Raw genomic sequence first — 21,738 nt, 5'->3', positions numbered from 1 at the left:
TTGTACCAAATACCTCAACTGCAACAACAAATCGATGCTGATTTAAATCAGTTAATCAGATGATATTGCTGTCACTAATCTCCTGCTCTCTGGGGGAACATCCTAAATAAATTCTCATGCAACTTGACTGTTGAGTAGTTGGCTGCTCTGAAGAGACACTTACGTGCAGATGTACTTAGTGCCCCGTCACTCCAGGAGTAGCTCATGCTTCAAGCTCACAGCTTGAGCCCGAAAAATTTACGGGGGAACTAGATGACATCAAAAGTGGCCTCGTATAGCCAAACCAACTCAAATCGGAGCTACTCCGTTGAGGAGCGACACGCTAGCAAGCAATCTGGTGTAGGCATCTACCCTGCCCGAAGTGAGCAGTCCATACTGCTGAAACAACAAACATTCGTGAAGACATTAGTAGTAACAACCTTCACTGGGAAGTTGCTTTACGTTTGTTTCTGGACAGTGAATCCCCTCGGCTGGCTGAGTTTTGCTACCTGATCCAGCACCTGATTCTGTGGCCCTTCCCACTGCAGTGGGGTTAGAACTAAATGGTCTTACACGCCCTTTCCAACCGAAGCCATTCTATGAATCAGCAGAAGAGAAGAAAGCATAGTAGCTACATGAACAGAGACAATACACGTAGGCACTTTGACTAAAATTGCCATATTCTGCATTTTCTCAGCATCATAATACTTCATTTCCTAAGTAGTTTCTTATTGGGAGCAGAGATATTTTGCACCAGGTTTGAAGGTCATAAGGATCACAGGCGCTGAACAACTGTGTGGTTATTGATGGTTTTGTGCAACCTTTTCAGACAGTTACTTAAATACACATACACACACACACTTTAAGTCAATTACGAAAGCAGATAAAAACTGTGCCCCTTTCTTTTGCTGTAAAGACTTGTCCAACAAATTCCAATGGAATTTATTTTTTCCACTGTTTACTAGTCATTATTCATTAGCTGTATTTATGCTTAGAAATTATTACACGCTTTTACCTTTTCAATTTTTAGATTTAATGATGGAGTGGTCTTCAGAAACCTTTCCTTCACTTGTTTGTAGTTTTTTGTATGTGGCTTCAATTCGGCTATTTTGAGCTGCTGATTTTGCATATCGTCCCATTTTTCAGGGAGTGCTGATGACTCCTGATCTGCAGAAGAAGCAAATCAATCATTTACCCAAATCCGCTGCTTAAAGTGAAATATGCCCTGCTACAAGCTCCTCTGAAAGCCTATACTTAGTACAGCTTATCATTATTGCCTCAAAAGCAACAACTTTTTCAGTAATAAAGGAAACATAAACAAACATCTGACTATGTGAGAATATGTGAGGCACTGAGACTTGCACAACTACTTAAACCTGTCGACTTCTGTTTCCAAGTGTTAAATGGAAAATAAATTGATCCCAGTAAGATATAAAGTGAGCCTCTGTAAAACTGGATGAGAGCAGGGTGAAGAAAATAAATCGACCAGGAAGAGTCCTGTAAGGGCAGGAGAAAGATAGCTCTTTGTAATGGAAATCACTGAAATAAAGAGAAGAGGGCCCGTCTGGAGAACAGAAATGATTTAGAACTACACCTGCTACAAGCATGTCTAATCATTGCTAGTAAGCCTGTTAAGAACCTCTAAAGGCATTATCTGTATTTCCAACAGTTTTAATTAACAACACAATTCTGTTATTGGCTTTTCCCACTCTAACACCTTCTCTTACTATAAGGAATTCTGCTGATCTAATGAAAAAACACGGAGGCAAAAATGGCTAATCTGACATTTTTGACATGTTCACATTCCATCCACGACATACCCACTTGTGTGTCTCTAGACAGAATTCCATCATCTACTGATTTTAACAACAGAGAAATAGCTCCCTGGGTTTAACCAATGAGTTGCTTCATGTACCATGCTGTGGTAACAAATATTTATGGTTCTCCATAAATGTATGCGTATTATTATAAATAAGTTTGAACCCCTATTATCAAGAAAGAGTCAGCTTTAGAGCACTCGTACTCATCACCTACTATCTAACTGCAAAGATGAAGTTTACAGTCTCTTCATAAGTTTCCAGTGACAGTTTTGAAGTCTGCAGTTTCTGAATATAGTTTCATTACAGAAATATCCTTCCAGAGACGCTTTGAAGAAAACAGGCTCTGTGACAGGGTTTCGTTATCAATACGTTGCAAAAACTGAAAAACAAAAGGGTGGAGACTAAACTTTTTCATTGTCATTTTTTGCATATTGAACAACATCTCCCCTTTCACTTTATAAACTTCCTCACGCAGTCCATATAGGTCAATTATCTTCTGCAAACGATCCTAAGTTAGCTGCAGAGCTGGGAATTCCACTCAAATTCCTTCTTCAAGACCAATATTCTGCAAAACTGCGAAAGCCCCTGGACTCGGAATCACTATTTCTTCAGTTGTTTGCTTTTCTCTTTCAATTTCTCTGGTGACTTTTTCTATCAGGAAATTCAGTTCTCAGACAACATTCTTCAGAATGTCTTTGTGGCTTACTACAAGAAGTAAATCCTTGGAAGGAAATGGGATCCTCAGAAGTTCATTGTGCTTAATGTTGGTTCTAATGGGTTCCCACACCTCCACACTTACATTAAGCTTCTCTACTTTGTACTGGTGCGCCAGTCCCCTGATCGTCTTTGTGGCTCTCCTCTGGACCCTCTCCAACTGCTCCCTGTCTTTCTTGTATTGGGGGCTCAAGATCTGGATGCATTTTTCCAGATGTGGCCTCGCAAGGGCAGAGTAGAAAGGGACAATCACCTCCCTTGTCCCTGTTGCCATCCCTCTTCTGATGGAGTCCAGGATACCATTTGCTTTCCTAGCTGCAAGAGCACGCTGCTGGATCACGTCAAGTTTTTCATCCACCAGGACCCTCAGTCCTTCTCTGCAGGGCTGCTCTCAAGGACTGCTCCTTCCAATCCATATGGATGCCTGGGATTCCTCCAGCCCAAGTGCAATACCTTGCACTTTGCTGTATTGAACATTAGGTTCACCCAGGCCCGCCTTTCGAGTCTGCTGCGGTCCCTCTGAATGGCAGCCCTTTCTTCCATTGTGTCAACCGCACCGCTCAGCTTGGTGTCATCGGCAGACTTGCTGAGGGTGCACTTAATTCCATTACGGATGTCATTGATAAAGATGCCCAAGAGCACTGGTCCCAAGACAGTCCTCTGGGGGGCACTGCTCGTTACTGGCCTGGACATAGAACCATTAATCACCACTATTTGTCTGTGGCCTTTCACCTCCCGTTGAAAGGCAGGACTCCCAAGTGACTGTTAGTGTGAGCCTGGACAATATCTTGAGAGACAATTAAGCTACAGGGAGGGATTGGATGTCCCTTCCCCTATTTTGACTCGTGCCTCAACCGCTCCTGGGAAGGTCCAGAATAACGCCTGAGAAAAGGTCAAGTCATGGAATGGGGCTCAGCCTCACTTTCTTTGGTTTGGCTGTTGTTTGGAGTCCCAACCAATCCTGGATCAATAAGGGTTAGTAGTGATTTTACCTTACCCTTCTTCTGCTGCTTCCTTTCTTCGTTCCGTGGCATGCAGAATGCCCCCATCAGCAGGTCTGACCCCAGACCCAAGACATGTTCAAAAAGGCCATTATTCAATTCCACTACGTAATCCGGTATCACAAGGGAAAGTGTAAAACTCATCTAACCAGCAAATCTCAGGTCTTGATTATCATTTCAGCAAGCAACTCACCTCCCAGCAGCCAGTTTGTGAGCAACGTGCCATTGCACGTGCAATTGTAGAAACGGTGAATTCCTCTGAGGTAAGTAGAAATTTTCCTTCAGGTTGCCTCCATCTTGCAGGCTCTTCTTCAATAGACAAACAAGCTTTTCAGGAGGTGCCACAAACCTAGTTCTATCTGGTGATCAGCTTGTGTTTGTCCTCTGAAATGCAAATGCAATGATGACAGTCTGACAGACTCCTGAACTGGGTTTGCTCATAACAGTAGTTTTCAACAAGCACTGGGTAAGCGGGATAAGCATTATCTATCAGCTGAATTAGAAGTCTTACAACAAAATTGTGCTCTTCATATTTAAGAGAAATGACAAGAAGTTAACTTTAGTCCAAAATCGGTTCAAAGTAGTTACGCATATGAAACGTTTATTATATATGGTGAAATAGAAAACAGAATTAAGCTATAAATTTAGAGTAATACATATGAAGTTTCTCATCTGTCGTGGATTCCCACATACTGGCAAGTGTAGAATTCCAATACACTCATAAAAGCCGGATGACCAGCTTTGTACAAATTGAATTGAGAACTGAAGTTCCAAGTGGAAAAGCAAGGAACAATCGTAAAACGGTAATGGGGAGAAGGGAGGGGAAGCAGAACTGAAGAAAGGTGAGGGTCCTTAAAAACTAGCTGTAAGAATAGCTGTAGCAACACTATTTCCCAGAGACATAGCAAACTAAACTGAATTCTTAACAATGAAAGGCAATAGAGGAATTTCCCTGTTGTAGCACCTACCGTAAGAACTATTTGACATTCATGATGTTTATTACTGTCTTACTACGATTCATGTAAGACCTTGAAAACGTTCCCAAGTTACTGCTCTACAAAATGAAAAGAAATTCCAGCTGTATATGAACAAAGCTGTTTCAGAATTTCAATAGAATGGACTCTACTCCCTGTAAACAATTTTGTCACAGTTGGACGTAACAATTTTTTATAAGACTACAACCGATAACACGCCACAGCACTGTATCAGACTGTTTCATCTGCTGCATTAAAGGACTTGAATTGCATCAGATCGCATTCTTCTGATTCCACCGCAAACAGAGACGGTATGTAACTTCAACCAGCCTTCTTTGTTACCTGAGTGAAACATAAAATATATAGATGAAGTTTTACAATCCTTGCGATGCACTTGATTTTAATGGTACAATTCCAAGTTTCTCCAGCTAGCTTCTTACCTCCAATATGGTGTCAATATTATTATTTCATCTTAAATATTTTCTAGTTCCTTGAGAGAAGTAGCCTTTTTCTTCCATGTAGTTAACGTGCTGAGCTGCAGTTTAAAAGAAGCAGATATTTTCTTACTTTTTTTTTTTACTAAGATCAAAACAACAGTACAGCTTGTATGGGGCTACTGAATCACGGCCTGAAACTCTGATTACTCACCTGAAGTGAGCAATGAGTCAGCCACAGGAGCACAGGTGAAGGCAGTTCACCTGTGCTGCAGGAAGGGGTGGAGCCTGGCTCCACCTCTCCTAGACCCATTTAAGAGCGGACTGCCAGCAGGGAATGATCTCTTCTCTCACTGGAATCTATCATGTCGCATCCACTTTGTTTTCATAAACAAATCTGTGCTGTCAGGTCATCGTGCTTTCAGAAAGTGGCATTTAATCAAATATGCATTAGTTTGGTGATGACACATTCAAAACACAAGACTGCTGTTCAAATTAGATTAGTAATGCCGCTCGCATATGTGATCACCTCTGCCTCAGGAATAATACTAAGTGAGTACTTTTCTCATGTTCGATGGGATTTTTGTACACACTTTGATAGCGCTTTTTCTTAAGGTTTTGTACCTTTTGTGATGCTGTAGCTGCCCTCTGTTCTGCCTGGCTTAGTCGCATTTGAAGCCTACTGATATGTTTTTGACATTCCGTCATTAATTTTTCATCCTGTGCAAATGAAGTATCTTGTTAGAAATATGAAGTTCTCTTCTCTGGATCCATCCGTAGTGTAGTGAAAAGCTTAAAGCAAGAGGACCTTTACAAGCAAAGCTGTTTACCACCTACAGTAAGACTGAAAGCACAGCGCTGACACATTATAAAGAACTTCCAGCTCAACTATGAATCAAATGACTTCCCCAGTCACAGTCATCTTCAGTGGAAGTTTCACCTTCCTGAAGTAAGATGCATAAAAGACGATATCTTAATGCAGGTAATTTAATTTGCACAACATTACAGTACAAATATTTCAGCTACATTCAAAGGGGAGAAGAGTATACCAGATAGAAATGACGTAATTTTGTTACAGATAGCATTTGCCAAAGAGAAGCTATGTATGAAGTCTTCACTATTCTTCAGCATTAGTTCAAGAAACCTGTTCTCAAATCATCCCAGTTTTTCCCCTGCAAATAGTAGAGCGCTACAAAAAAGAATGCAAGGGTTTCTCCTATACAGAATTGGTTATCATCCCAGATTTATGAGGCAGGCCGGAAGGACAGTTTTTTCCTGAAGTGACCGTTAATTATTGAACAATGCATATTCCAAAACAGCAATGCTCCTCATTTTTAGTAGATACTGCTTTTGTCTATATATTTATATGTGCGCATGCAGTGTAAACTCTACTGTGTATGCTGAAAAACTGATCTCTACGTATGCCACATTACCCATAACACAGCACCTCCTCCTTTTTAAAGGTATGCATGTGTACGAAGGCATGTTTTTGCAAACATTTCCTAAACTGCCTAAAACTGCCACATGAGTAATCTAATCAGTAATTAGTAATCTCTCCTTTGCCTTTTCTAATAATTTGACAGCAAAGTTAATGTCTTTTTGCTATTTGAATGACAGTCGTCAAAAGCAGTTGTGTTTTCCTGCTCTGTCTTCTTGGTCAAATATACTTCTTTATAAAGTTTTGTTTGTTTTTTTTTTTAATCAAACATACTTAATGGGCTTCTGTTAGCATGCTAGTGTATTTGCATCAGGTTGTAACTGAACGCAATTGTCCTATCACTCTTACCTCAATTACTTTATTGTTTGCCATTTCCAGCTGAGCAGTAAGTTCCTGATTACGAAGTTTTTGTCGACTCAGATCACTTCTATTAATCAGAAGAAAATGAAAAAGAAAGCATTTAATCTAAAAAAACCAAAAACCTTTTAACTGTGGTATTTCGTATACGTTTGTCTGAAAAATACTCTATAGAATTCGAAATGCCCATTAATATAAGGCTACAGTATATCTCATCGGTAGTTTCCATTCCCTTGTTCTCTTTAACCAATCCATACATTAGATACCATAAAAAAATGAAAAACAAAGAACAGTTCAACATCTTTTGACTAGCTGCTATAAAAATGAAAATACATGGGCAGTGTTAGGAATGAGCCAGTTACCTGGCAACCAGCATGAAGATAAAATTTTATATCACATTTGTGCTCAAGGCAATCACGTAACTAATTTGTATCCTCATACATTTTTGAGCGAATGCTCAAAAAGAACATAAGATGTGCCTCTACAAACATTTTTTCCAACTTAAAAACTAGAGACTTATTTCATGCTTACTTAAAGACTGCTCTGAATAATCATAAAGACAGGAGTCTTCATAATACAAAGCTATGTTTTTCTAAACTGGGAAAGCTTTTCTGAGAGAAAAAAATGAAAAGATACTCAGATTTAGTTTTTGTTATAACAAAATTCACACATGTTAACAAGATGCAAAATTTTTATGTCAGTTATTAGCTGCTAGCTTCATTAGGAGTCACGTCAGACGGTTCTAAAGAGAACACTGTTTCTTCTGTTTGCTAGAAGCACATCATCTATTCCTTGGCCTGCTCTCCTTTCCTTTCTACCATGGGTATAACCTTGTTGCAAACAGTAACTGATACAGTAACAGCAGCCAGAAGAGCAACAACAAAATTGCACTTACTTTAACTTATTGATCCTAGCTTCTGTAGTTTCAGTAAGCACTTTTGTTTCCTCTTTCCATCTACTTGTTGCTTTTTGCTGAGCTGTCAACAGATGTCTAAGTTCAGCAGTAGACTTCTGACTCATGTCTTCCATTTCCTTAAGACGAACTTCATATCCATGTTCTTTCACAGCATGCTCATGCTCCATAGTGCTTATCTACATAAAAAAATACAAATAGGATACAATCAAGTCTTTTTTTTTTTTTTACACGCTTGAGCTACGTTTATAGACATTTGTTGAAAGCATGTAATGTGTAATAAACTTGTAATTATATACTCAACTAGACACACATTTGCAAAAACTTTTTAAGCAAGTTGTGCAACTGACAATAGAGGATAATCTTTATCACTTGTGTTTTTTTCCTATAGAAACACATTTTTCTTTTTCACCCAGTCAAAATCCGCTAGGACTTTCTTAATTGCATCTTAAATCTTTTGTGCATCAGAGGAAAATGGAGGCAAGCCACAAATCTTATCTGTGACTAATGGTATCCTGTCTGAATAAGGACATGGAAAATTCCGGTACGTGCTTTTTAGCTGCTTCCTTTTTGTTAAGCTTGTCTGAAGGGTTCTACAGCTGGAATCAGATTGCTTGTTTAACATGACTTATTTTATCTTGATGCATAAAAAGGTAACTGGATGAGGTGCTCCTCATTCATAATTAATAAAACTTTCTGAAATCTTCGTTGCTGTAAACATTTAGAAAACACATCAAGAATCAAAGCTGCTATTCCTCTCAGAAGGCAAAGGTGCGTTAATCTGATTAAGTTAGCTATTATTACATAATCCCATAATGCAGTCTGTTCAGGTGCATTTAATGGAACCCTTCAAAAAGAAGTTCCATCTTTCAGCTAAATGTCTTTGTCTGCAACTATTCGCAGTGAAAAACGTTCTTTTCCAGAATGCACAGCAGCAGTGTTTGACAACCACACTACTGTATTTATTAGCCACACAGTGCTCTGATAATGTGGTGCACATATAAGTAGAGGAACACTACACTTAAAGTTGTACAGAGATTCCTAATAGGACAGTAGATTAATGGAGATCTAGAATTAGACTAAGTGAAATCAGTTGGAGAAAATTTTTTACTATTTGGACTATTCAGCCTATGCAATAAGATAAGATGATCCCAAATGTTCTATCAAGTTCAGTTAGCAGAGACTGAGCTACTAAATAAATCTTGAGGACACACAATGCTGAAACAAAATTATTTATAAAGGAAAAAGAGCAAGCATCATTGAAACTTTCACCTTCAATTTAAACTTCCAAATATTTTTTCCTAGAAATGCCATCTTCTTAAGCAAACCTCAGCCTTAAAACCAGCATATAAACCTGTAGCAGAAATGTTAAGACACAGCTTGAACTAGTGATTGAGCACCTGGTGAGAAGGCAGGGCCAACTCTGGGCAGCTCAGGTACCTGAGTGAATGGTAGGGGTGGAGCCAGGATCCACCCCTTTCCAGACCTCATTTAAGGGCTGGCAGTGGAGGCAACTGTATTTTGCCGGATATCCCTGCCCACCTGAGGCCTTCCAAGGGAAAGCACATTTTTTTCTTTTGTTTCTGTGTCTATAGCTGCTGCATTGGAGCATATCCTCACTTGCTGTAGCCTAGGACTTTGCTACCCTGCTATCACTGCTGTACTTTTTATTGCATTAGAGTGTTACAAAACCATACCTTTATTTTGGCTTTTTGCTGTGCCTCTGAGGCCAGTTTTTTCAAGCTTTCAATTTCTTTTTGCAATTGTTCATTCTCTTGCTGAAGCTTTAACCTTTGTTCACCGATGGAGCCACTCTTCTCTCTTTCTGAATCCAGAATGCTTTGCAAGTTACAGATATTTTTCTGGTAATTAGATTTCTCTTCCTCAAAGCTGAAAGAGACTCTTCTTTAAAGTCATGAATTAAGTCAATTTTACTTTTTCCTACCGTCACTTTGCTGAAGCTGCGATGGTTTGGGGATAGAGGAGACTATATCTGTAGACAGCAACAAAATCTTAATAGATCAGTTAGTCTAGTATGATACTGCCTTGTTATTGCTTCCTTTAGTGGTAATAGAGGCAAACTGAAAATAGAAAAAGCAAGTTTTTCATATAGTTGTATTTCAGGTATGGAACTCAGTGCCACACTATGTTGTAGAGGAGAAGATTTTACTGAGACTGAAGTAGTCCATGTAACAGTAAGAGCAATAATTAAAAAAATAAACATCCAGATGTGGCATTGTATGTTTTTAAGCAGTGCAAACATGCCAATGATGTATCGCTATCAGTTTTCTCTAGCATTCAGTTTTTCTATAGGTTACTTTTTTGGACAGTATTGGAGAAGACATATACGTAGGTTACTCTGAAAGTAATGCCTCCCATTAATTTCCATGGATACTACAACAGATACAAAGAGAACACGTGGTTTTGATAGTGTTCTCTATTTAAGAATATGCTCTATTTTTCAGTGTAGGTTTTTCAGCATAGGCACCACCCTTAGCTGTGCATTCCTGCCAGCTATGAACAAGAGCCTGCTTGCCATGCCTGCAGAAGTCTCTACCTGTGGAGGACCCGCTGTGCTGCTGCTGAAATGCACCACCCACTGCCTCCCTGTGCTCACATCTGCTGTTTGGGCTCCACAAATGTTCAGCAAGTGTTAATCAATGTCAATGGGAGCCATTTTTTCCACACGGAGGAATTCAGTGACACACTTTTGCTTTGTCAGATGCCATGTTGTCAGATCAGACTGCCCCTCTGCCGCCATCTACAGCATGGCAACAACATCAAGCTTTCCACCAGTATTTTCTTACTATCTCTACTGCCTTACCACCATCAGCCACCTCTGCCATCGTGGGTCAACACAATGAAGTATGAGGCATTACTTTTGGAGCAGCCCTCATACATTTGGGACAGATCTTTGGTGTGACTCAATACGCACACGTTCCCCTGCTGCTTCCTGGAAGTTTGTAGGACTATGCACAAGTCAGTGAAGTATTTCATCAAGTCTAGGGAATTCATGAAAGCATCCCAACATTCTATCCATCTCAGGAAAACAGCACTGTGAAAGAGCAGCTTTTCATTTTAATAACAATTCCAGATCCGTAAGTGATTGTTCTGTACAATAGATAGGGTTTGCAATCTGAATATGTAAATGGCAAAAGCTTCTAAAAACAAAAAACAAACAAACAAAAAACCCCAACACCCTAGGCTTTTCATTCTGAGAATAATCTGACCTAAAGATGTGTATCATATTGTACTTTTTACCATTGTACTACTGAAACTGCAATAACATATATTACTTTTAAGAACAAACCTGAAATTCAGTATGCTATGTAAACGTGGACTGTTATGTGTAGATGACTTTACAGAGTAATAATTTCTGCCTGACGATTTCAGAGAGTAACCTTTCTTACAAACAGTATTTAGACACACGGCAAGATTTCAAACAAAGTAATTTATAAAACAATGAAAATCTGAATAACTGCTGGCAGTTCTCATTTTGTAAAGGAAAGCTTTCATTCTGTGGTCTGCTGTCCCCCTTCAATACTTCTATAGTGATTTATAGTCCACTACTTACTTCATTTCCAGCAGTTTCAGTTTATGTTGTGTTGTCTGCAGACTCAGCTGCAGGTCACATTTTGTAGTCTCTGCAAGTAGATATTTCTGATGCAGTTGCTCTAGTTTTCTATCGTCAGATTCACGTCCTCCATATTCTCTGCAAATCTGAAGAATACAATTTCATGCCATACCATCTTTACCTTTCACTGGTTACTGACACAGTGACACAGTAGTAATGATTAAAGAGGCTATTCCCCACTGCCACAGATGTCCTAGTTCCAGGGATTTAAAACAAAACTGACTATAATTGAATTTCGGTGTTGCTTCTAAAGAGGTATTCCAAGATCTTGCATGCATTTAGTTTTCAGCATGCTGTGCTTAAGCTTGATTTGGAACATGTATCAGTGTTCTTTTAGATCACGTCAAATATCTCCTTTTACTTTTTACGCTTCTCAAAGAATGCTCTTTTTCAGTTCAGTATTAAAACTTTACTTTTCCAGATTAAAACTTAAAATACTGACGTGCACATTATATGTTCTGAAAATCAACTCAACCAATAAGGAAATTAAAGATCATAGCATAATCCTTCATTCTAGTGTTAGGGGAAAACATGGGAGGTGAGAAAAAAATAAAATGAAGACGTTTTCATACTGAGGATAGATCTTAAACATGATGTAAAAAGCACACAATTGCCTTACCTTTTCTAGTTCTTCTTCCACTGCTCGCTTTTCTCTAATGGCTCGTTCTATTTGACCCTGCTTTTCACCACATTCCTATTTCAAAAAGTCATTTAAATAAACGTCTCATTCATATTTTACATCTATAAATAACTCACGATAAAAATTCCACACACTACGTTACCATCTACTCTTGCTGCTTACTGCCCCTTACGCAAACAAAGCTGTACAAAAGAGATGTGAAGACACTCTATACCGGTAGTGAGGAAATTGTTACGCAGCAGTACTAAGCTGTCTGCAAACGGCACCTGTGAAGACCTGGTACAGATCCAGAGCTATAGTGGGATCTATTGGAGCTATATGAGGCCCTATAGGAGATCCTGCAGGACCTACACAGGTACATTGAAGTCTAGCTCATTCCCCTTCCCCTGACAGCACAAGAGACACAGGATAGGATCTAGCTCACTACTTACATACGTGCAGAGAACTAAAAACAGAATCGGTTCTATTCCATATACCTGCTTACTTGCCCTCGTTTCTTTGCCTTAGCCTTATGGCAAATCCAGACAGGTAGAAGAGATCAGAACGGTGTGTTGTAAGAAAGTTGCTATTCACATACTTGTATCTTTTAAGTGCAACTGAAACACCAGGGCCACACAGTATCAGTGCCTATCAGTACACCATGTATGCACACAAATTGATAGATTGCTGGGGCTGAAATGGAAGTTTCTCTTGCAGTTAAAAATATTTCTACTGGCCATAATACAAATCTAGACACAATTCCTTCCAGAAAACACTGTAAACAAAGCAATTTTAGTAAAACCTCTCGAACGGGCCAAGATGAAAGTATCCCAAGCCTACCGTTATTGACCCAAGTATGCTTATTTGCAACTAATCACTAGTAACTTCTATTTAATAATTAAGAGAAACACAAGTGTGGGAACGTAAGGAGAAACTGTTCATGGCAGCAGCTGTGGAGCAAGATAAGCAGTATCAAGGACACCTTTTGAAGAACAAAGAACATCTCATGGCTCTGATTGGATAAGTTTCTGTGTAAACGATTGCAGAGCGTTTTTGCAGAATGCCCTGCTAACATGTATAGAGCAGTGCTTAACAATAAAGTAGACTAATAGCTTTTAACCACATTGGTGTGCTATTATGTCTCTAGCGAGTTCTGGAAGTCCAGAGACTTCCCCACACACAAGAAAGTGTATCAAAAGGGTTGACCTCTTTGTCTAAAACTAAGAACCCCCTCTTCACCAAACTGCTAATAGTATTATGTAGGATTTTACTTGACTTACTTTTATATTTAATTAAACATTTAACTTGATTAACTGAAGTCTCAAATGTTTTGCTAGCGCAAGCATTCTCAAAAGTTAACCATACCATACCATATGAAGAGCTAAAAGTTCTTCTGTTAATTGAGAGATCTGTACATTGTATTGTTTCTTCACAGAGTCTACCTGTGATCAAAAGCAAAGCAAAACTGAATAATTAATATTGCAAACTGTTTCTCCATCCCATTTTTACATACAGAAACACAGAATCATTTAGACTGGAAAAAACCTTTAAGATCATCAATAGCAACCATCCACCTAACACTACAAGTCCACCCCTACGCAGTGTCCTTAAGCACCACTCCACACATCTCTTAAATATCTCCAGGGATGGCGACTCTTCCAAGTTCCAGTGCGTAACTACTACTTCCACGAAGAGCTTCTTCCTGATATACAGTCTAAACCTCACCAACACAACTTGAGACTGTTACCTCAAATATGCTTTATACTTATGTGGTGCTCATATACAAAAATAGTAGACTATAACAGCTGACAAATGGTACCACGTGAATGTTATCAATCCAATAGAGAATACTTAGAAAAAAAGCAGAAAGACATGCAAGAAGGTCTTACAAAAAGAACAGTACGACTACCAGAAAGCTGCTGTTCACTAGGAGCAAGATATCCGAAACTTGTGTAACTGATCATGTAATAAAGGAAATATTTGTTACTCCTAGAGGAATATGACAATGCCTAAAATTTTACTCCTTATGCTTTTGATACATTCTCTTTCACTGGGATTACATGAAATAAGAAATAGGAGACATGTCTGAATTTCTAAATTCTGATTAGTGCAGCATTGACACAAACGGACAGTGGTTATTTGCTTTTTGGCTCGTGTGCCTCCTCCAAACCACGTGTGACATTAAATACTGCAGTTTTAAGTAATCCACACAATTCTGTGGGTGCTTTTTGTTGTTGTTTGTTTGTTTGTGTGTGTGTTTGTTTGTTTTATTATCACTAAGGAGAAGAAACAAATAATCCTCATTTTAAAAGCTTCAAAAACGTATATATTAATTAATATCTTTATTCATTATGAACCCTTCTATAACAGACTTCTATCATAATGAAGAAAGTTAAAGGAGGCAAAGTCAATTACAGCATTGAAAAATTACAAGCCAGGTAACTGATTTACAGTGTTTTCTACTTGCAGCAAAAGACATTGGCAGCACATTTATATAAGACTTCCTCTGGAGTTTGCCTTAAAATAAAGCAAGTCTATTTGACATGTGGATAATTGTTAAGAATCTCCAGGGAGGTAAGATTAACCTTATTTTAACTGCAGATGGGACATTAACAGAGAGCAAATTCATTTGTGAATTGCTTGTTATCAAAAAGCTCCTAATTTTCAGCCACTTATGAGAAGAACAAACGTTACAAAAACAGATAACTATAAAATTTTGTAGTTTCTCTACCAATTTGTTTTTTTTTTTTTTTTTTTTTTTTTCAAGTGTGCTGTAATACTGACTTTTTTATAATTAGCTGTACTTCATGGAAGAGCCTTATTTGTCTAAAAAGAGGTGTATTTTGAAGCACTGAGATGACAAAAAATCTCATAACTCAACAATTCTTAACACCTGAATGTATACAAAAATTATCAATAAGTTCCAAGATGAGACCACATGCTACTGAAAACAATTTCTAAAATAAGTGCCACATCTTCACCTTCTCTACAGCAGTATTTGCATAGACAGCAGTACTTGTGGTTCATGAGAGTTGTAAGAATATCATTTGGGTTGGAAGAGTACTATCTAGATGATAAGGCCAAAGAGCATAATACTGTCAGTATACTGTCCTAACTACTTACATAATTAAAACACAAGAAAATTGCTGATGTGACCAAGCATAATATATAATGATTTGATTTTTAACTGTAAGTTCATAGTTGGTTCTTTCTAAACATCGTCACTTACTGCCTTTCTAATTCTTGCAGCAGTATCTTCTGTGAGCTGAAATATTTCATCTTTCAGCTTTTTTATTTCCTCTTCCTTTTGTTTCTTCTTAAACAGTGCCTAAAGAAAAATAAGAACAGAAATATTACTGATAATGTTTCAGTTGTGACATCATATCTAGCAGCGAGAAAAGAAACCACACGTAGTAAGTGTTCAAAAGAACCTTCTGCCTTGTGTTTTAGAGCAGCTGACACCAAGATCCAAGGAAAGCAAGAACAGAAATGACACGAAGATCTCTGTTAAGAATCAATGTACATGTACAGGAGTACACACACATAGAGCTGAGCACATTTTTTTTTATTTTATTTTTTTTTTAAATGGTTGATAGACTAAGTCCTATCTACCTCCCAGAAAACCAAAGGTAAAAATCAATAAGCAGCTAAGGAATGCATATGTAAACTCTTTCATGGTGGATAATAGTGAACCAAAGAGTTCTTTAGCATGAAAAGATGGTGGGCATTACAGAACATAAGTGCAGTAAGGAACCCTTCCAGCAAAGGATGAAGGAAAGGCACTACTGTTAAATAGGAGATGCTGGTCTGGAAAAATTTAAAAAAGTAATACAGAACTCTTGGTGGAAGAGATGAAAAATCCTAGGTGGCACAAAGAACAGATGTCATGTAGATGGATAAAAGGAGAAATGCATGAACAAGGTCACTAGTAGATATGACTTCAGTCTGTACAAGGTTCTCTAGTCATGACATGACACTTCATGTGTCACATTCTCTTCAACTGCTCCATTCACCTTGTGTTGTTTTTTTCAAAATACTCTAAGAATTATTCTGATCTCATTTTGTAAACTTAGCTTAGGTGCTTTACAATGTTAACATGAAAAAAGGAGCACTAATGTGACAACCTGTTAGTCCCTCATACCATCTCTTAGAGACAAGAGAGACCAGAATTGAGTTAACTAATTGCATATATTAGGCTGTGTTTTTTTATTGATTCATAAAATGCCCACTTAGCAAAATGAAGGATGTTCTAGCCAGAGAAATAAATTAACAAGTGTCTGCAAATTCAAAATTTTCCTCCTAGAGCATAACACGAAATTGTCGTTCATAACAAGACTCTTATTTATCTTAAATGTTCACTAACCACCTCAGAGATGTTATTTACACCTTAATTTTTATCCGCCACTTCTTTCTGCCAAAAATGGTTTGAAAAACACTGTTCTGATGTTCTAATACACAACTAACTGAAAATGAGACTTATACATTTTACCAATACTTTTCAAATGAAAATTTTTCTGGTTTTTAAACTTCGGTGGAAAAAAAAATTTTTAACTTTGTGTTCCTCATAGAGAGGCTTCGGGGAAATGCTTGTAAAGGTAAAATTATCTTAATAGGAAAAAGGACCTAGCAAATTCAAAGGTAGCCAGCGAGAGCTGGAGGACATAAAACTTAACTTCTAATTCCCATTTTGAACACAGCCTAATAAGTGAAGGGAGTTCTTGGAAATAAGAGCATAAAGCAAATGAGATGCAGAAGACTAAGAACAAATATGGAAAGAAAGTAGCATGCCAGAGAGTATCATAAACACTATAAATGTATAAGAAGAATGTCTATAACAGACAATAATCTTTTTCGTGTAGCAAGAAGAATCACACAAATCACATGGCAGTCTGTTAACAACCAGAACCCCAGAGTTTTGTCAACATTTTGATCCCTTTAAAGTTTCAGACCCTCCTTCCAGACAGGGACTTCCTCTGTTGTCACAGAAATGAAATCAGCATGAACAAAAAAGACAATGCTAACTCTTGTATTGCAAAGGAATCAAGTTGTTTTAGATTATAAGGCCGTTCCTCATGTTTGAAAAGCAACTTCAGGCTAAAGGAGAATGTTTATCTCCTTAACTGCTCAACTGCTCAACATGCTAGCCTGAGCAGAATAAATTCTAAGATTCCTTATTTGTTCCCACTGGCATTAAATAATCTAGACTTAATTTATTGTTGGCTAAAGTCTGTTAGGCACATTGAAGCTCTGTCTTTCCAGCAAACTGGAATTCAGCCTGATTACAGCTGAAGCTTAACATGAAAACACAAAAGTGCCCATATTAGACACCAGTCCCTGCACCCTGTCTCCTATAGGGGCAAAGAGTAGATACTTTGGAAAAATGGAGAACTGGAAAAAAGGAAGAGTTTTTTTTTAAAGTGTGTTTGAATCAATAGATACTTTAAACCTGCTGGATTAGACCCTGCCTTTAGGAAGTTTTGGTGGATTCTTCCATTTTTCTTTGATTGTTTTTGTATCTACACTTTTGGCATAAGCATTATCCCGTAAGAGTTTAATCAAATATTGTTTAAAACCTTTTATTACAGCTTCCCGTGTATTGTTGACTCCTGCACTTTTCTAGCTCTTCTGTCTCACATGAAACGTGCCAATCAAAACTGCACGTTAAGATAAACCTTTAAACACAGTGTTTGTTTTTAAAACATCCCTATTAATTTTATTACTTAAACACTACTAATTTTATTAAATACCACTGAGGACCGCATGATGTATTCATAGGACCATTTTACTACTGTAAAACAGTAAGTTCAGCAGCCAGTATAGCATATGTGAATTTCATCTGCCATCTAGCACACACACTCAAATCCTCTGGAGGGTTTTTTTTTTTTTCCTGACTGTAGGTTTTGCTGACTTATTACACAATCACTTTTTCAGAATTCTTTAGGATAACGCAAAGTTGAACACAAAGCTCACTCTCTTGGACCTGTCTTACCATGGAAAAAAAAAAAAAGTCTCTCCAGTTTCAACTTTCCTAACCACTACTAAGTCACAAATTCATAACAGGGCCTTCATTTTCATTCTGACAGCTCAATTTGTATTTAAATATTCAATACGATTGATACTGTATGACAAAACTAAGTGATGTGTGGTCCTATCATAAGTTTTCTCTCTTCTGCATTACTCATTTTAGTACAACAGACATAAAAGAAACCTGGTTGTGTATGTGTGTATACCTCTACATATACATAAACATAAATAGGCACTTCATAACTGCAGGTGATGAAAGCTTTCTAGCTTCTAAGAAATGCCTTCACAGTGACTTACCTGACTTTTTTGTAGGTTAGCTTCTTCTAACAGCTGTACACAGTCTTGGACTTTTGCAACTGCTTCATACTTTTCCCTTTCTAAATTAGCACACTTTGTCTGAAGCATTCTGATTTGTTTCTCCAGGGCTGTTCTTTCTGTTCTCATTTGTTCAGCATCTTGGACAGTAACATGTAATCTAAAACAAATGAGTAATTTTACTCATTTAACAATACAAAGCTTAATTCAAGAACTATATTTCTTTCCAACTAAGCTCACAGAAAGTAAGTTGCCAGAACTGTGTTCCCATTTAGCTTTTTTTTTTTTTTTGTACATATCCCATTAGTAACATCCAACAACATGTCTTTACCTTGTTTCTAATTGTTTTATACTAGACTGCATTTGTTGCAAGAGTTTCTCAGATGCTGCTTCTCTTTGCTGGGCAGATACCACATCTTCTTCCTAGAAAGAACATGCATGTTTTCCAGGCTACACCTCAGTTTCATTTATGAAAACAAAGATATACAAAATTTAGTATTTTATTAAATTTAGTTTATAAATTAGAGAACAACTCGAGATTAATTTAACATCAGCAATGAAATAACTGTCTAGTCATTCAGCTGCAACAGAAAATTACCCCTTTCTCTAGAATACCTTTCTCTCCAATTGGCCTTGAAGCGTCTTTGTCAATCTGATCATTTCATCAACCTTAGCACTTGCTGTCCACCTATCTACTTTAGCTTGCCTGTGTAGAGAAAACAGACTGTGAATTACACTTGAATTATTACAGGGGAAAAATCATACTCTTACAACTTTGTTGAAATGACTGTGAAGAGCAGTCAGATTTCATATAACTTCTCTGATAACAGTGTAAGAGGTTTTCCTCGTATTACGTGGAACAATGAGACAGAAACGCTGAATTAATCGTAATGTGTAAATGTGGAATAAATATTTGGGAGGACAAGGCAATCAGGAACTTAAAGTGATCCAATAATGTAAATACAGATATTTATTTTTCAGACTTTGATTTCACTTTTGAAAGCAATTTGTACTAGGAATTACAAATCATTAACCATTTCTCAAGAATTAATGGATATGCATTGTAATCTAAAAAGGCTCAACAAGAGTAGAAACAGAAAAGGAAAGAAGTTAATATACCAGACCTTCTCCACAGTACAAAAATCCATTGCAACAAGTGCACTCCTACTCCTCTGTCTTGGAAACAAAAAGATATATACTGCCCTCCACCAGGGCTGCAACCCAATTATCCAGGCTTTGTATTAGAAAAAGTTTAAAGAGTATATGGTAAAGTTAAAAAAAAAAAAAAACAGCAAACAAATGAATGCAAACTGGAGCACAACTAAGTCATGAAGGAAACTAGAAAACATGTATTACTTTTAAGAATCAACTTCAAGAAAAATTCCTTACAGCAATAAAAATTACTATTTAACAGCATAAAAAGCAAGAGTAAATTATGCCTATGTGAAAACGTTGATCAACATACACATAGTGCACGTGAACACAAGACTTCATCTGTTTTGGTGTCCCGTCTGCCCGCAAAAATTTCAACGCTACCTTGTGCAAGCAGGGTTCAAAATGTAGAGACACAGTGCTCTCTTCTAAAGACAGCAGCACACATCAGCAGCTGTGTGATGTCAGAGATACAAAATACTTCATTTTCAAATACCTGGATTACCTTAATTTTTGTCATGGTGTTGTGTTTTGGTTTTTTTTCCTGTCACATTGTCCTTCCCCAAGATACACTTAGCTAAGGCAACTAAGGTTACAAAAAACTCCCCCTCAGAAATACATCTTCAGTGACTAAGCCAACTCTGCGCTTACAAACAAATCCTAGTCCTAACCTTACTGTACAGAAGAAACAAAAATAAACATTAAGACACAAAGCTTCTCTTTATCTAACTTCCACATAGCCTGCAGTTTAGAACAGGAGTTTTAAGTGTTGAAATTTCAACTACTTGGAACGTTCAAAACTTCAAAACTGTAAAGAGTATTCATAATTGGATTTTATACAAATTGTATTCCAACAAAAAAAAAAAACCTTCTGTTTTGCTGTGGTATTGAACACTTCGTTCCTTTACATCAAATATCTAGTGCTACCTATTTTAGGGACTAGAAATAACTAGAGATATTGTACTGATGTACATTTATAGCAAGCCATTAAGAAGCCATTAACTGAAACCTTTTCAACTATCACTGTCAAGACAATCTGCAAGACAAAAAAAGTTTATGATAGAAACTTAAGTTAGGAAAGCCTACAGAAAAGATTTTTATCGTTTTTAAATTGCCTGGTTTATACCTCAGTTGTTTCTGTAGCTGCTCTAGTTCCACATTCTGTTCTGCCACAGTTTTCAGAAACTGATTGCTCTGTAAAACAAGGAGAGATTTGTAGAGGTTTTTTTCTGCTTTCATTTTACTAACAAGATATCAAAAATTCACTCACACACTGAATGTCATGAGATTTTTCTGCAGATTTCCGCAGTTTATTTCAGTTTCCATTACCTTAAATACTTTAGCTTGAGGTGAGCACTGTCACCTCTTTACTAGATTTCATTTCCAGAACATTTCTAAGTATGCCGAAAACTTTAAACCTGAACGCAGCCAGGGAACGCAGTTGTTTTAGCCCTGATAAGAAACCTGACTAGTTAAACTTGCTCTCCACTGCTAATTTTTCAGTTTTATAGCTCAAGAAAGGACGCCTTTATTCCATGACACCTTTACATCTTTGGCAAGAGACCTCGTCAAACACTTTGGAGAGGGCAGACAAACGGACAGCCTTTATCTTAACGCTGCCTCCTTCAAAGAATACACCTAGTTCACATTTCTGCCCACAGTTTCTTTCCCGTATCCTGATTTTAAGCATCCAGTCATTCTGTTTCTTGATACCTCTTGCTTTGTTTATACGTAGCAGATTAGCATGCAACTTCTAAATCAAAACAACTGTTTTGAAAGCTCATGGTATTTTCTTGAGATTGCTTTCAGACAGCAATCCCTCAGCTCTAATTGTAGCTATGCTTAAAGAACAGTTGATTGAGGTTACTGACTACAAAGGATAAAAATCCCTCCCTCTAAGTGCGTTATTTTGCTATTATTAGAACTAATGAAATAGCTTGTAAACAGAACTGCTTGCAAGATACAGAGGGTTGGGGTTTTGTTTTTTTGTTCTGTTTTTTTTTCCCTCCTTACTTTACACACTGTCAGCATCCAGGACAAACATGGATTAAAAAAATAATAATCATCATCACACAGGAAGCATGTCTTGCAGAGAGGAAGCTGCTCAGCTAGCAACTTCAAGTCTTTTGCCTCCTGTTTTTCTACAGTATCAAAACTGAGTCACTCTTGGAAGTCCTGGGCTAAAGCTCAGTTTCAGTCTATACAACTAAAGATTGTTAGAAGGCAAAAATCTCTCAAAAGATCAGCTGTGAAAATGCTGGTGTCTACTAGAAAACTAGGACTTGCTAACACGTGGCAGAGCTAGCCTCGGTAAGACATTATTTAACTTCTTTCCCACTGAAGATGGTTTTTGAACGTTTGACT

The 21,738-nt window shown here is 37.6% G+C and overlaps 1 protein-coding gene across 11 annotated transcripts in view; it reads right to left on the bottom strand.

Annotated features, from left to right (window-relative positions):
* LOC100550692 (sodium channel and clathrin linker 1) overlaps positions 1-21,738 on the bottom strand; it is a 46,947-nt gene that overhangs the window by 4,201 nt on the left and 21,008 nt on the right. For 6 of the 11 annotated variants that reach the window (XM_085222223.1, XM_085222226.1, XM_085222225.1 and 3 more), the window contains exons 9-24: positions 20,501-20,568; positions 18,838-18,928; positions 18,554-18,645; positions 18,205-18,382; positions 15,113-15,211; positions 13,254-13,325; positions 11,884-11,958; positions 11,205-11,350; positions 9,328-9,520; positions 7,613-7,809; positions 6,709-6,787; positions 5,547-5,642; positions 4,929-5,023; positions 4,483-4,830; positions 3,708-3,898; positions 995-1,146 (exon numbers count right to left, since the gene is read on the bottom strand). In XM_085222223.1, the coding sequence (XP_085078349.1) occupies positions 4,961-5,023; positions 5,547-5,642; positions 6,709-6,787; positions 7,613-7,809; positions 9,328-9,520; positions 11,205-11,350; positions 11,884-11,958; positions 13,254-13,325; positions 15,113-15,211; positions 18,205-18,382; positions 18,554-18,645; positions 18,838-18,928; positions 20,501-20,568 (1,449 nt within the window). In that variant the 3' untranslated portion in view covers positions 995-1,146; positions 3,708-3,898; positions 4,483-4,830; positions 4,929-4,960. Of the gene's footprint in view, positions 1-994; positions 1,147-3,707; positions 3,899-4,084; positions 4,831-4,928; positions 5,024-5,346; positions 5,867-6,708; positions 6,788-7,612; positions 7,810-9,327; positions 9,521-11,204; positions 11,351-11,883; positions 11,959-13,253; positions 13,326-15,112; positions 15,212-18,204; positions 18,383-18,553; positions 18,646-18,837; positions 18,929-20,500; positions 20,569-21,738 lie in introns of those variants that run through there. The other 5 variants (XM_085222221.1, XM_085222231.1, XM_085222229.1 and 2 more) reach the window with 3 other exon arrangements.

Source organism: Meleagris gallopavo, chromosome 4 (genome assembly GCF_905368555.1).
Source record: "Meleagris gallopavo chromosome 4, MGAL_WU_HG_1.1, whole genome shotgun sequence".
In the NCBI taxonomy this organism is placed as follows: domain Eukaryota; kingdom Metazoa; phylum Chordata; class Aves; order Galliformes; family Phasianidae; genus Meleagris; species Meleagris gallopavo.
This window is presented reverse-complemented; position numbering and strand designations above follow the sequence as displayed.